Source organism: Coturnix japonica, chromosome 4 (genome assembly GCF_001577835.2).
Source record: "Coturnix japonica isolate 7356 chromosome 4, Coturnix japonica 2.1, whole genome shotgun sequence".
In the NCBI taxonomy this organism is placed as follows: Eukaryota; Metazoa; Chordata; class Aves; order Galliformes; family Phasianidae; genus Coturnix; species Coturnix japonica.
The window spans coordinates 20,182,885-20,197,509 of NC_029519.1; the positions used below are offsets into that span (position 1 = coordinate 20,182,885).

General features: G+C 35.0%; 1 protein-coding gene across 4 annotated transcripts in view; it reads right to left on the reverse strand.

The window, feature by feature from the left end:
- FSTL5 (follistatin like 5) overlaps nt 1–14,625 on the reverse strand; it is a 243,654-nt gene that overhangs the window by 131,325 nt on the left and 97,704 nt on the right. For all 4 annotated transcript variants that reach the window (XM_032444360.1, XM_015860999.2, XM_032444359.1 and 1 more), the window contains one exon: nt 9,312–9,560. In XM_032444360.1, the coding sequence (XP_032300251.1) occupies nt 9,312–9,560 (249 nt within the window). The remainder of the gene's footprint in view (nt 1–9,311; nt 9,561–14,625) is intronic.

A 14,625-nucleotide genomic window follows, 5' to 3' on the forward strand; every position in this document is an offset into this window, starting at 1 on the left:
TACTAAATACTCAGGGGGTTTTGTTGCTGTTTTTTATTATTATTATTGTTAAAACAAAGAACTAAAACATGTAATTTCTAATTTCTTTAATAATACCTTTAATTTTAAAATGTTGTGACGGCTGAAGAAAGCATTAGCATTTATACATACATATTTATATCACATAACCTCACATATGTGATATATACTGACTTCATTCAGTATTATAAAGGAGCTTAAAACTTTTTTCTTACCTTTTCTTCCCTTCCAAGCTTATTATTACAGAAGTATGTTTTTCTCTAGCTACCATAACTAAAGTATCTGCTGTGAAACTTGATCATACAGTAAAAAAAAGATGGATATACTCCCAGTGCAGCCATTCACCATCTGCTAAAGCAAATACACTTAAAGATTCTTCTACAATTGTGATAAAATGACAGCAAATCTAAGAGCACACAGAGCTCATATTCTAAAATGATGATTACACAACTATAGTTTGCATCATTAGGGACCAATAAAAGTCTTTATGTTCCATTTGAATGGCAAGGACCTTTTTCAAAGAGAAGCTGAAATGGGAAAATAACAAAGAAATGGTCCATTCAGCAGTTGCCTTAAATTTAGGAGTGCTAATGAAACAACTTCTTGACCACAATTATTTTAAAAAACAAAGGTATTTTCTCACTTGCAGTTTTTATTTATTTAATTCATAAGACTTACCCTTTTGCTAGACTTCAGAATAGTTTTTAATTCACATTCCAGGCCACATAAATCATAAGAGCTCAAGTAAATTCTATATTCTAGACAGATTCCCTGTGTATTTAGAAGATTGCTACTCAGTTAACTAACAATGGATGACAGAAATGCTAAATATATAGCTTTCTACTCCCAAGTGAAGTCTCCTGACACACAAAGGATAAATAAAAAAGTAAAACGCTATTTCATCAAATAGCCTGTAGCACTTTTTCAATTCCACATGTCTAATATTATTAAGCAGATACAAAATCTGCATTGAAATACTGTTAGTAATAAAGCTTCAATACACTTTGTGTTTACTGAAAGACTCAGTAGTAGTTTAATGGAGATTACATCTATGAACCCTACTCGCTTAAAGCCAGCGTCAGTAGTTTTCCTTGGCAAAAAAACATTTATTCTTCTAGAGATTCAACAGTCTTTAAATGGTGAAAAGTTAAGGAAAAATAAATAAATAAATAAAAATCCACCATCTGCTCTAGCCCTTAAGGAGACAAACTTTTCTCATGGTATATAGTACATAATTTAACTGTACCCAAATCCAACACAAGTAAAGAGCAAAAATACAACAAAAAAATTTTTAAAAAGTTAAAAATCATAGCAAACAGAGGTTTTGTATAACTTCCCTTCAGGCACTGTTCTAACTTTTTTGTCATTATCTGTTTTCTTTTATTTCTGCTCTTTATTTCCAATAAGTTTAAGAAAACATCAGCATTACCATTTCAGAAAAAGAGAAAACTAACAGACTTAATTGGACTCCATTGCCTCAAAAATAATTTATTCCATGCTTCAGTATCAGGGAAAGTACATTTCCTCACTCAACTGACAGAGACTGTTTTCTACTCTCAAATAACTTTAAACAATCTAATTTTTCCATGAAAAAAAAACAAAAACAGAATTCAAACAACATTAACATTAATATAACTTTGATATCAATAGCAAAACTTTGTCATTTCAATCTAAAATACTCCAAGTTCTGACAATAAAGGGAAAATATATGCTACAGCATTCTACATTTCCACACTTTCCAAGCATCTGAAACAAATATTAGCCCTTAATTAGCAGAGTACACTACTTAAGTCTTTCTCTGTTAAAAACTCTTTGAAGCTCATTACTGGACATTTTTCATACTTACCTATATCACATCTTCAAAAGATAGAATACATACAAGCAAATAAAACCAGCCAATAAATAAGAACAAAAAAAAAAACAAAAAACCACTCCAAGCAGACTGAAAATAATCTTACAGCAAAGGTGCTGGTGTGGGGAAGTCATCTTGGTATCAGTGTTTCAGATACCAAATGTGAAGGAACATAAAAATTTGAAGCTGTTCACTGAGTTTCAAATTTGAAAGAGTCTCTTTTCAGTAACTATGTTCTGCTATTTCCAGGAGATTAGTTGATGGACAAGAATCTGGACATGAGCCAGCAGTGTGCCTGGGACCCCAAGTACAAGAAAGACACAGAGCTCTTGGAACTTGTCGAGAGGATGGTCACCAAGATGATCAGAGGGCTGGAGCACCTCTCCTATGAAAAAAGGTAGAGAGAAGTGGGCTTATTTAGCTTAGAAAAGAGAAGGCTCCAGTGAGATCTTATTGTGGCCTTCCAATACTTGAAGGGAGTGCATAAACAGGAAAAGAAATGACTGTTTATGAGGGTGGATAGCAGCTATAGGACCAGGAATTAAACTAAACTAATTAAACTTAAACTAAGACAGGACAGGTTTAGTTTAGATATTAAGAGGAAGTTTCTCACTTAGAGGGTGGTGACTCACTGGAACTGCCCAAGAAGGTTGTAGATGCCTCATCTCTGGAGGCATTCAAGGCAGGGCTGGACATGGTTAGCAACCCTGCCCATGGCAGGAGGATTGAAACTACATGATTTTTTTTTTTTTTTATGTCCTTTTCAACCCAGGCCATTCTATGATGATTATTAATACCTATGGAACATCTTAAAGAAACTGGTGAAACTGTACCTACATAAGGCGTTGCCAACATTGATTATATTATAAAAATCACAACCATTTTTCAGGTTCCAAAAAGGCTAAGCACTTTAATTTATTTCTAATGGATAAGCAGAAAACAACAACAACAAACCATGTAAAACAATGTTTGTTTCATAATCAAAAAATATTTCCACAATACTATTATGGGAAAAGCAAATAGCAAACCACAACAAGCAACTTTTAACCAGCATGTTTTATCTCCTGTAGATTTACTTCCCCCATCAGTTATAAGCTACTGAAGTCAGAAATGGGTCTTTATGATCATTTTTAATGCTTAATTTTCTCCATTATTTGAGAAAATTAGTTTCCTTCTCTCAAACAGCATACCACGTAGTAGCCACCTTGAATTCAACTATTACGCCAGTGCCTTGCATATTTATCTAAATATTAATGATATTTAAAAACCAACAATAATATCCATTAGCATAAATTTTCCTCAAAACCTAATGAAAAAGCTGACATTATTTTAATTAAAATTTTAGAAGTTCAGACAAATCAGTGTGCTTAGCTTAATGCTCTGTTGTTATTCTAAGCTGTAAAAAATATAGCACTTAAATGTCTGCCTGAAGACTAAATTTCTTCCATTTGTAATAAATTTATAAAGTTTAAATTGTCTAATTTACTGCGTTTTTGCAAGCCCATAGTCCCTCTTATCAGATTAAGTTATGTTTAATTAGAATAATTACAGAGAATTATAGCTGGCATCAAGAAGCTTTAGGTTTGGAGAATATGCAGCCACTGTGGTTAAATTAGGCACTGCTGTAGCCTGTTGTTTATCCAGAGATTACTAATTATTATTGTAAAATGCTATAAGGTGCAATTGAGGATGCAGAAAATATTTGAACCACACTCATACTGGCAATGTCAGCACTCATCTGTAACAGGACCAAATCAGCAGAAGGAGAAGAGCAAAGAAAATGCACCATAATCTACAGTGCTCCAGCTGCAACAGTAGGCAGGAGCAGCCAGGTTAGAAGGGAGCACCCTAATAATACCTTCTCCCCTGATTGTTTTCTGACAGAGCTCTACAACTTCTCTTTCTTTTCCTTTGTTGATTCCCAGTCTCCTTCAAAGGTATTGGACATTAATGGCTCAAGCAGACTACTGTGTGCTGACCAGGCAGAATTAAGATGTTTTTCAGATATCCACAGAATCCCATAGTGGCTGAGGTTGAAGAGCCTCCGGTTCCATCAGGCCCAACCCAAGCTCCAGAAGGCCACCCAGAGCAGCTGTCCAAGCCCATGTTCAGGTGGCCTCAAGAGATCTGCAAGGAGAGAGACTTCAGAGCCTCTCCGGCAGCCTGTGACAGTGCTCCATCATCCACAAAGCACAGAAGTGCTTCTGACATCAGATACGACCATCTCTCTTCTAGTTTGTGTCCACTGCTTCTCGTCCTGGCACTGGGCACCACTGGGAAGAGCCTGTCTCCACCCTCTTCACACTCTTCAGGTATTTTTATATATTGACAAAATTTCCCAAGACTTTTCTTCTCTGCACTGAACAGTTCCAGTTCTCTCCGTCATGTGAGAGAAGTTCCAATCCTTTAAACAATTTTGTAAGCACTTGCTGGACACGCTCAATTAAGTCCGTGTACCTCTTCTACTGGGGAGCTCAGACCTGGACCCATTTATGACCTCACCAGTGCTGAGCAGAAGGGAAGAAACACTTCTCTCCAGCACCTGTGGGCAAGGCTCTCCCTAACACAGTCCAGGACATCAGCAGCCTTTACAGCCAGGGCATGTTTTGAGCTCCTGCCTGCACCTTTTCCTATCACTCCAATAAAGTTAATCTCCCTTCATGTTCCCTTATCTGAAAGGAATGAGAAAACAGTTGTTCTGCCCCATAAAGGGCACTCAGAAATAGGTACTTTGGCACCATCAACCAAACACAAGTTGAACTGCAAACTCCATACAGTATTTGGAAGATAAAAAAAACAAAAACAAAAACCACAAATTAAGCACTTAAATTAGTACATAAAAATCAACAAATAACTCAGCACAAATTTGAACAATGTATACATTTTGAACAATAACAATTTCAAGATTATCCAGATGGGATAACTACTATCCACTTTGGGATAACTACTGCACTATGTCTGGAATACATGTAGGAGTTGTCATAATTCATAAAACTGTTCATGCAAACACAGAATTTGTGCTCCAATCTCAAGACACTAGAACTGTTCTTTCCCAAGCTTGCTCTCCCATTTACGTTAGGAAAACAATACTACACTTCATGCTCCTACACTATCACAAATAGGTTTCCAACCTAAATAATGGTGTCTACATTAACTTGCTTGTCTAAGTCAGTGAGTTTATGGAGACTTTGGAACACAGCTTTCACTATAGGCTTCCTTGGACAGACTCAACATTATTACTAAAATCAGAAAAAGAGCACATCTCAAATTTTTCTACCAAAAAAAATTTGTTATGCCCACATATTCTTTTCCTTACACAGTAACATACAGAAGCAATGCTCCTACAAGCAATTTCAAACTTCATTAATTTTTGCACAGAGATTAACTAGAGAATACTAATTCGTAACCACTATATGAATGCAGAATACATAATAAGCTAGAGCTTATAAACATGTACTCCAGTGGTGAGATAATACCATTCATAGATTGAGATTGAAAAATATATATTTGCTATGTTATTAGCCATTCAGAATAATTTCTTTATAATGCGGCTGTGGCTTATTACTCTTTCATACTACATTGTATTTAAATCAAAGGGAAGGAAAAAAAAAGAGTTTTGCACTTTAGTAGAGTATGAGTACTGCATTACAACTTCACTCATCCCACAGCAGATATTCTACATGCAGAGCTAACATTTCTGCTAGTTTGGATGACTTAAGAAGTTTAAGACAATCTGGAGTGATTCAAGAAAAGCAATTGTGACAATTCTTGCACAGATGCATGAGGAAAAAAAATTAAAAATGAACAACCTTCCAAATTTCATAAGCAACGCAGCTCTAGAAATAAAGAACATAGGGACAGCAAATTAGAGCAAAAGTACTAAGACTTAGTTTGCAGTTTCATAAAACAGTAAAAAGAACCAGATTCCTGATAGCTACCAAATACCTTTTCAACATAAAATACTAAAAGATGCTATATATTTACTGACCTTTTTTTTACCCTATTCTATGGATGAGTAATGAACACTGTAAAGAGTTAAAAATATATGAAATCCTCTGCATGAAGATAACACTTCAGAAGTTTATCTTAAATTCTAATGCTGTTTCACTAACCTGAATCTATGTAGATCATGGACTGAATAATTCCTAGTAGAAGTCAAAGGACTGTTATACTCTGACAAACACTGTATGTTTAGAACAGGACAAATATTTTTTCACTCCTTAGTTCTCTGATAAACTTATAAAACTTTCTTCATGGTTTGTTTTATAATCCAGTTTATGTGGAATTTACTTTCTGGAGTGATGGTTGAATTTTTGAAGTTTATCAGAAGCAACCTTAAGGGTGCATTCTGTCTGCATAGGGGATCATGTTTTCAGAGAGGATGTAATAATGATGCTTTCAGAACATCAACGAGGAAGCCAGCTGAGAGACACAGAACAAAGGAAATGCCTTAGAAATTCTCTGTTGAGTTGAAAATACCGCATCAGAATCTCATTCTAATTAACATATCCTTAGTCTCTTTGGAAAGTCATTGAAGATCGACACTGAATAACAAGTATGGATATTCAAGGTTGATATTTGAAGATCAAATTCTTCCTGAAGTGAGGTTGATAACATGAGAGACATATGTTTGCTTTTCAAGTACATAAACTTTAAATTAGACAAAATAAGTGTTAGTGCTTCTAAATGAATGTGTCAATATTTCAGAAATGAGTCTAAAGACTACACTGACTTAGGGCACAGATTACCATGAAGTATCTTTGGACTAATCCTGTTGCTATCACTGGAATGGCTAGATTAGTATTCTAAATCTCTCCTGCAGGCTACTGCTAGGATTTAGTTCACTTCAACTCACTTCCACGTAAATATTAAGAGTAGTTATGTGGCTTTCCCTTCCCCTGATGATAGGAATATTGGAAAATGCACAAGAAAAAACCTATATACTTGACCCTAGTATTTGCAAAGTCTGATTGTGAAATACTACATTGCTTTTACCGATGAGATCTCTTGTGTACTGGGTAAGATTAAAGAAAGAGGAAGAAAAAAAAAACAAAAACAAAAACCACAAGTTTTAAGTCTGAATTTGCTTGTGTCATCATCCTTGATGTTTTTTCTCTTCTTTTACTGGAATAGAAGACAAACCATTTACCCATACCCACCCTTAGCACGGCATGATGATTTTGTAAACCTTTTTCAGATTCTACACAAACCATTTCATAAATTGCCACATACACTGTGAACTTCTTCCAGTAGACCAATATCCCTTTTCAATTTGTTAGTAGTTGGTTCTTATTATCACTGTCCTTCACCACACTGTATCATAAGCAGACTTCTAGTTTCTTGGTATACTTCCTCCTTACCTTCTATTGTTTTTCCCCCCCCCCCGTTCTCTAACCTTGTCCTATACTCCACTGAATGGTTATAAAAACTAAACCACAACAAATACAATAATCACCAAGACTAATCAAAGTAGCAGCCAGTCAGTTGTTCACTTCCACTTCTTCACTTCTTCATTTTCATCAGTTGGAATAATAATTTGAAATCACTCATGAAACACAAGTCCCTTAGATCACAAAGGAGTTCCCAAAACATTTTAAGTTTTTAGAATAATCTTCAATAAACATTTGATAACATTTTTAAACAGCTGAGGATTGAGAACTCTTCTGAAAGAGGAAATGGCACTTGTATTCACTAAGAACCAGATACAGGACAGTGAACTTGACAGGTAAAAAACAGGACAACACTACAAATATAGATGTTCCTAACTGTATCATGTTTTCTGTGGATCTAAAAACAACAACAAAAGAAAAACAACAACAAAAATAAAACCTACTCTGTAGAATGCAGAAGGAGAGCTAAATTAAAACAAACAAACAAAAAAAAAACTACTATGCAGAATACATTTTTCCTGTACACCAGGAGAAAATTAGAAGCACACTCAGTAATTGAAAGAATTGCATCCAACATCTAATCAAGGCAGTATACGAAAAAAAACTGTTCAGTGGCTGATGCAAGTTTATTTTCTATCCTACAAATGCACTAAGAAAAAAACTGATGAAAATTACAATAAAATCTGTGAAAAACTAATGTCTGATTATCTTGAACCAAAAATCTATAATTTGCATATAAATCTGCATCAACACCAGGAGAAGATGATCAGAACAGTGATACTTAAAACTTCCTGCTTCAATTACTAGTTCACATCTATTTTCCACCCATATTTAAGGGGGAAATTATGGACTTCTTTATTTGAATTCACATATTTGCATATCAGACATAGGAAAGAGAAGAACAGTTCACATAATTTACTGCATGATCGATAAACTTACTAAAGCAAGAGAAGAAAAGTATAACAAATTTAGTGATAAATTATTTACCAAAAAACCAACCAACCAACCAAACAAACAAACAAACAAAAAACAACAAAAAGAATAACAGGCACAGGACAAGTACCTGAAGTTTTAATTTAGAAACAAAACACCAATTTATGGAGATCCACCTTCAAGAAGTAACTCTCAGTTCCTAAAAATGCACTTAAAATGAATTTCAGGCACTTTAGTCAATCATTTGATGCTGTTTACACATGTTACACACGCAGCTTCAGTACAACAAAATCCTCTGTGTTGTCATTGTGAGTTTCAAAATACAAACCAAGAATATTGATATGCCAATTGGAAGAGGTACTATCTCCATTCATAGTTATATATAAAAATTAATTCCGCTTTTAATAGACGCATTAAAACTGGCATCATGGAAAACAATCATTGTCCAAAAGCTACCTGTTTGTTTTAATGAGGGAAAGCACACTACAAATTTGCAAACATGTTTAAACAAGATCAGTATTGGCAGAGTTCCAGAAACCTTCAAAGTGTGAGCAAAGTACATACAATACAGAAAGTGCACTTGCTGACACCTTCACTATGGCAAGCCTCTTAATCTAAAGTCCATCTCTCAGCATTCTGTACATGAAAACATACCTAACTTGAATGCCTTGGTAAATACACAAGTGGTTGATTGTCCAAATTCAAAGTGAACAAGATGCATTTAGCCATGAATAAGCTGTCAAGTCTACCTAGTCATCAACCTCAACATCAAATGTAAGCACAGAACCTGCAGACATACCAAACCCCTCTGCAATTTCAAATTATGTTTTTCCCATCATAGATATTAATACACATTTGGCTTTAGGACTGTACAGACATTTAGATGAATGCAGTCAACTGCCACATTTCTAAGAAACTGCCAATGATAGATGCTTGTTCAGGTTTGAAAAGGTGATCACAGATAGCACTATGCATAAATGAAAAGAAAAATCATAAAATGTCTCTGGAGTGAAACAATTAACTTCATTAATTTTCTGAGTCATACACTTGCTATGCTTTCAATGCTTGAAAACACATAACCAATAGCTGTGTTTCAGATATCAATCAGCTTCACTTACCTTTGAAGAAGCAATCTTCATTATGGACAATGGTGACCTTCTGCTTCTTCAGGCAGGCAGCCCTGTGTACCTCACAGTGGTTTTCATAAAACTCTCCATCTGAGCCACACACAGGTTTGTAGTGTGGCTTGCAGTGCTCCATGCAGACGCATTCAGCCTGCCCACTCTCCCCATTCACAACACAGTGCCTACCCAGGCCACAGTACTTGTTTTCACATGATTTAAGATGTTCATCTTGGCCCATGTACCCTGTAAAATAAATAGATAAATAAATAAATAAATAAAGGTGGAGGACTGTCACAGAGCATGCAACGCATCTGACAAAATAAAATACATGTTTTGCCAATAGGTTTTCTTTTAAGCACTCTAAGGCTCTTATGAATATTTACAAGACCTTGCAGTAAGGACTACCTTATGAATTTAATGAGGTAGAAGAAAGCAGTGAAAAAAGTACATATATTAATACTACAATCCATACAAACAATTTTACACTAAGTATCATAGCAGACAACACTGTTTTATTAAACAGACTTAATTATACCAACTTGGTGTTTTCTGAGTCTTTCAAAAAAAAAAAAAATAATAAATGTATTTAGTAAGCAGACTTACTCTGAACTTAAAAAAAAATTACTGGTGAGATTCAACATGTACTCGGAAGTACATGAACAGTGAACGTAAGCTATCAAAAACAAACAAAAAATGGAAAAGCATATTTCAGGTAATAAAAACATGCAGATTTATAAAGTCAAGAAGAAAAGCACACCTCTAGAACATGAGACAAGAAACAATAGAAATGAGCAGAACTTAAATAAGATTTAAGACATTATAATTAAAGAGAAGTATATCCAAAGCTCTGTTCCAACCATTGGGGATTCCTACATGGGAAGGTTCACTTAAATATAAAAGAAACATGAACGTAGGTAATTAGGAAGTGTAAACATGACTGGAGAACCAATCTAGTATAAAGATACAATCTAGTAACACTGTTTAAGATAAGAAGTACTAGCAAGCAGAGAGACTGCTTTTAAGTGTACTGTGAGGTACGCATTTACATTCCGGTACAACTGCTTTTTAAGAAGTTGGTGACCATCTACAATATAGAACCATAGACTGGATTTGTGAAGTGAGAGCTTCTGGTTAGAACTAGATTGAAAAACAGGGCATTTTCTAGTAACTGATGACCTGGTCAAGACAATCTCCCAACACATAAAATACATAGATCCTATGTAATTTTGAGATAGTAATTTTTTGTCTAATTTTATGCTATACGCAAAAAACTATTTATTTTACATAAAAGGAAGTGAGTGAAAGCTTTTTTTTTATTTTTTAACCACTTCCTGACTAGTCGTAGGTCAGCCTTAAATAAATTTAATCTGGTTATCATGACTAGGTGTACTTCTAGTCATTGTCACTTTCAATTAATGGTAATTAACAACAACATATAGTAAAAAAATTAAATTTACCCATCATAAAGAACATTTTCTTAGTAATTTTTTTTAACTTGAATTCTGTCACCTTTAGATTATTTGTTATTGTATATAACATAATGAAGCATTCTTAAGAATTTAGATAAAATAAACACACAGAGGCTGATCTGTAACAATAACTAGAAATGGATAAAAGTTCCTAGGAACCTAGGGAAGGTAAAAAGCAAAACAAAAACAAAACAAAACAAAAAACCCAACATTTCTGTGGTAGCAAGATGCATTTCAGGGAAGAGAGCACAGTGGGAGAGCAAGCCAGATAAAGGAAGCGGATGGCTTCTGTATGGAGTCAGAAGAGTTTCTGGTTTCAATGAAACTAATTGGATTTGGATAACGACCAGCGCTTGAGAGAACTGAAGCAGACACAACAGTTTCTGCAGGCCATCAACCCTGAACTTCCTTCTGTGCATGCAACATGAAAATGAGTTGCCTGGAGAAGTTTCCTAAAGCCAGCTTTCTACTGCTGGTGCCATCACATAAAAAAGGAGGTATGGCCAGCAGTAGCTCTGCAGGAAAAATAGGAGAAGGTAATTGTATAGAAATATATCCCTGGCATAGCCTCTGTTGCCACATAATGGAACGGTCAATTCTTTGTACAGGAAAGGATCGTAAAATGAAAAACTATTCAAAATTTCCAAAATTACTAATCCTTCAATTAGGTTAGAGGTCTGAGACCATAACAGTATCATCAAATAAGTATAAAATACAAAAATATCACCAAAAGTGAGAATAAGTACAGTCCCTCACAGTTACTTCTTTTTATTCTCTTTGGCGCACACTCCTAACCTCTGAAGCAAACAAGAATTTGATCTCTAAGTGCTATATCCTCCTTGTACTCTTTACTCTCTGCAATACCTTTCTCATTCTCACAGCCAAGCTGCACCCCCATAGAAAAAATAGGAATGAATATATGCCAATGCATAATTTGATAGCTTTAGATTATTTTCTTCTTTAAAGAACTGATGAGTAAAAATAGCCTGGGACACATTCGCCCTAACCTGTCATAATCTACGTTCTTCATTTCCATGGCAGAAGCCAATTCACACAAGTCCTTCTCATGACTATAGGATTACTAGACATAAGACAACTGTACTTAGACTCTTTGCTTTTCTGTACAGAACAAATCCCATCAATTTTTGCAGACAAATAAACTACAAAAGCATGTAACCATGAAATTTGGTCCTAATATGACAAATCCTTTTGCTGTCGTATTTTACAGCATTCTCAGCACAACGCTGAGACAACTGCATTAGAGTGATCTTTATACACATGGAAGAAATAGTCATACCCAGCAATATTAGTCTGATCTGAACTTTCAGAAGCACCAAACATAATTAAAATTTGTAAATTTAGAGGAAAATAAATATTTCCAGTGAGCTTTTAAACATATTTTTCCCTGAGCCAATACATCATCGTTATATAAGGGCAGCAGAGATTAACTGACTAAAAATGATGTAGATCCAGATTCTTCCATCTGCTGTTAATGTCTGTCAAGAGTTTATGGGCCAATTTGGCCCAGTTCAGTGACTACTGGGGTGGAGGGGCCTGCAGATCTGTGCCCTGGAAAGGGATAACGGAAAAAAGGGTAAAGAGAGGGGCCCCAAAAAAAGGCAGCAACAACAATCTGAGGAGATACAAACTAATCTACTAAATAATACACCAGAATGCAAGATAACACACTATAATACAACATAATAAAAAAATAATTAGATTTGAAGCTAATAAATAAAATTAAATGAGAGTGTCCAAAAACTGAAGGCCTCACACTAATGCTGAGGTGAGACACGTAGTCGGCATGATCACCAGGGAGGAGAGCCTGGTCTTCTGACCTTGCCAGAGGCTTTATCTCCTCTCTGAACACAAAGTCCATAACCATAACAATGTCAAATAAAGGTTATTATTGCAAAGCCCAAGAGTACTTTACAGCACTGGTCATGTACACGCATTGCAGAATTAATGGACTTCTTTGGAGTAGTAGAATTGTGGCAGTTTGAGAACAAAATCTATAAATAATTATTTCTGCTTTCTGAATTGGTAGAGCAAGATTTCAAACTGACAGCTGTTCTGAATTATTGAGATACGTGGTGACTAAACAACATCCAGTACTGTAAACTGCTGTGGAAGTAGAAACTGATTCAAGATTTCACTTCGGGGTCTATCTTAGTACTGTAATTGAATATGATGCCTGAAAACAAAACAACTACTTTAAGCTGAGGGAGAACTGTTTCCAATATATTAAGAGTAATACTGGTATTTGCATGCATCAGCATATACCTATTACACACATCAACAAACAAGCAAGCTTTTTGCTCTAAGAAAAACCTGTATTACTTTGTTATGAAATGTTTTATAAATGCCTCCATTTTATACCGTTAACTAATCCAAGACAATACATATATTTGTATATATCATCGTATACACATCTTCTACTGAAATCAACAGTAAAATTCCAACCAACTTCAAATCCCTTGGACTTTGACAAGCCACAGCTAGAGTACTGCATACAGGCCTTGAGCCCCCAGCACAGGAAAGATTCAAAGTCATTGGAGCAGTTCCAGAGGAGGGCCACAAAGATTATCAGAGGTGTAATGCACATCTCCTATATAGAAAGACTGAAGGAGCTGGGCTTGTTTAGCCCAGAGAGACCCCAACTGATTCATTAAAATACTTAAAGGAAGCTTATAAACAGGAACAATACCGACTTGTAAAGTAGTCTTACAGGAATAGGACAAGACTGAATGGTTTTAATCTAAAAGAGGAGAGATTTAAATTAGATCTTAGGAGGAAATTCTTTACTCAAGTGGCAATGAGGACATGGTGCAGGCTGCCCAGAGAAGCTATCAATGTCCCATCCCTGGAGCCACTTAAAGACAGGCTGAATGGTGTGCCCAGAGCAGTCTGAGCTGGTGGGTAGCAACTGTGTGCATAGATTCATAGAAACACTCAGGTTGGAAAAGACATTGAAGATAAATCCAACTGCAAAAACAAACAAACAAACAAACAAACAAAAACCCTTTGAGGGCTGCTCTTCCATCTAAGCATTTAGAATTATTTTTTTTTTCCAAGATGAATCTGGGTTCTTGTATTTGGACAAACAACTTAGTTTTGAAGATAAGCAGCTCAGCATACTCAATGTTAAGAGACAGAAAGGTAAATCAAAAGGATAAATGATCTGCTCAGAAACACTAATCCATTTTAGCCAACTTAATTAGTATTGCTTATATGACAACGGAGGAGTCCAAATTTGATAAACAGTAATTCCTATGGATATAGGAAAATGTGCACCCATACAACAAATTCAGCATACTCTGCACTTTCACCTCAAAAAGGTGAATATACATAATACACATGAATTCTTAAAGGGCCTACAGCATACTGAAAAACAAAACTTCCTTCATTTAACTGAAATGCAAAGTTCCTTAAGTTGGGAAACATTATCATAGCTTTAAGTTTAAAAGCCACGTAAGGCAATAAGTGTTTTTTTGTTTTGTTTTGGTTTTTTTTGTTTTTTTATTAAATGCTAAACAGGCAAAATGAAAGAGCAAAGATAAATTATTTATTTTTATTAAAATAACTGCAGAAAGAAAAATATTTTTGGCTTTTCTTTTGAGACAAATCATAATAAACAGCTTAAAGCTGTCACTTAGGCTTCCTCATAACCTAGCTGAAGGAGCAGAACCCAAAGTTGAACAAATTTCAGGCCACATTTGCCATGTTTCAACTTCAGAATTAAGTGTATGTATTTTTTGCCTTTTTTTCTTTTTTTTTTTTTTTTTTTTAGTTCTATCTAGATGCTTAAGTTTATGTACAGGAAAAATAAGAACTCAATT